This window comes from Pterocles gutturalis, unplaced genomic scaffold, assembly GCF_000699245.1.
Source record: "Pterocles gutturalis isolate BGI_N339 unplaced genomic scaffold, ASM69924v1 scaffold11001, whole genome shotgun sequence".
In the NCBI taxonomy this organism is placed as follows: Eukaryota; Metazoa; Chordata; class Aves; order Pterocliformes; family Pteroclidae; genus Pterocles; species Pterocles gutturalis.
In genome coordinates, this window is record NW_010105553.1 from 131,874 (window position 1) to 133,162 (window position 1,289).

General features: G+C 38.9%; 1 protein-coding gene across 1 annotated transcript in view; it reads right to left on the bottom strand.

Moving 5' to 3' along the window:
* The window catches only part of LOC104471930 (pro-epidermal growth factor-like), a gene marked incomplete at its 5' end in the record, with an annotated part of 29,014 nt that extends 27,912 nt beyond the window's left edge, over window positions 1–1,102 (bottom strand). Inside the window, one exon of the mRNA XM_010087443.1 lies at window positions 980–1,102. Coding sequence (XP_010085745.1) covers window positions 980–1,102 — 123 coding nt within the window. The remainder of the gene's footprint in view (window positions 1–979) is intronic.
* Between the last annotated feature and the right edge of the window lie 187 nt (window positions 1,103–1,289).

Sequence of the window (1,289 nt, forward strand, 5' to 3'; positions counted from 1 at the left end):
CAGAAGTCTAGTGAAATTAAAGCAAATTAGTAGTAACTTCTTCCAGAGTTTTTCCTGAAAATACACAACACGGGATGGGGGGGGGTGGTGTGGGGTATATGAAGAGAGCTTCCTGTGTTCATTATTTCAGAGAATTCTTTCTCCCCTGCAAATGTCATCCCACCTACAACAGAATAACAAATTTTATCAGACTTTGCACTCCATGCAAAGAAAAGGCAAATTAATGCCATTCTCTCCCCAGAAGTTAAGTAGGTTAGGATGGTGAACCGATACTTTCAAATATAACAAACCAAGATTTCATACAAAAAATAAACTATTCTTTCTTCTTGGGGCTGTACAATGGTTACAGCATCAGTGGCAACCTGAGCTTACTCAGTGGAGCATCCGTAGCAAAACAGCAACACTGGCTGAACCTATGGATACAGGGCAGTCCACAGGACGTAAGGGATGTAAAAGGGGAAGGGGATTTTTTGAGGTGTCAGGCCAGCATTAATGGAGCTAGCTTGATCCCTAAGACTGGGTGTAGCACCTTCAAATATTCTAACTGCAAAAATTCCATTTGTGGGTAATTAGATGACATTGCTGTAAGTTAGAGTGACTCTGAACTCGGGTTGCATGATGTCAATAAATTCATCTTCAGATTTCACCCAAGTCCTAATTTTGTACCTATATTTCCCCTCAAATATAAGTTTTAGATTTGCAGCAAAAATCTGGGAGATGCCTTAGATCTGTGCTGAAAACTAATGAATCTGGCCTGCAAACATTGGATGTTGCTCCTAAGAAACATCTATTAAAAAATTAAAAAGAATATTGCTCATCTCAGCACTCAAAGTGCCCGACATTCCATTGCCTCCTACCTTGTACAATCATTTACGGCTGTGCAAAATGAGTGTAAAATGCCTTCATTCACTTCTGGCTCTCAGTGCCAAGAACAAACAGAGTTTGGCGGTCATTATAGACAGAAAAAAATGTTACGTACCCGTGCATGTTTTGCCATCCACTTTGAGTACAGATCCTTCAGGACAAAAGCAAACAGGCCCTTTAGATGTTTGAAGGCAACCATGGCTACATTCCGTGTTGTTACTTTCACAGGGAATTAGCTCTACAGTAATTTAAAGAGGAAAAAAAGATCTTAAATGATGATAAAAATTTTTACTAAGGCCCCAAAAGAGATGTTAATACTTTCTTAAATAGCAAAAGAAAAAGATAAAAGGAAAAAGAAAGGAAAAAAAATAAGTGTTGTGTTGAGAGTACAATGCTTCTGTGGTCTTTCTGGGGTTTGCTTTGGT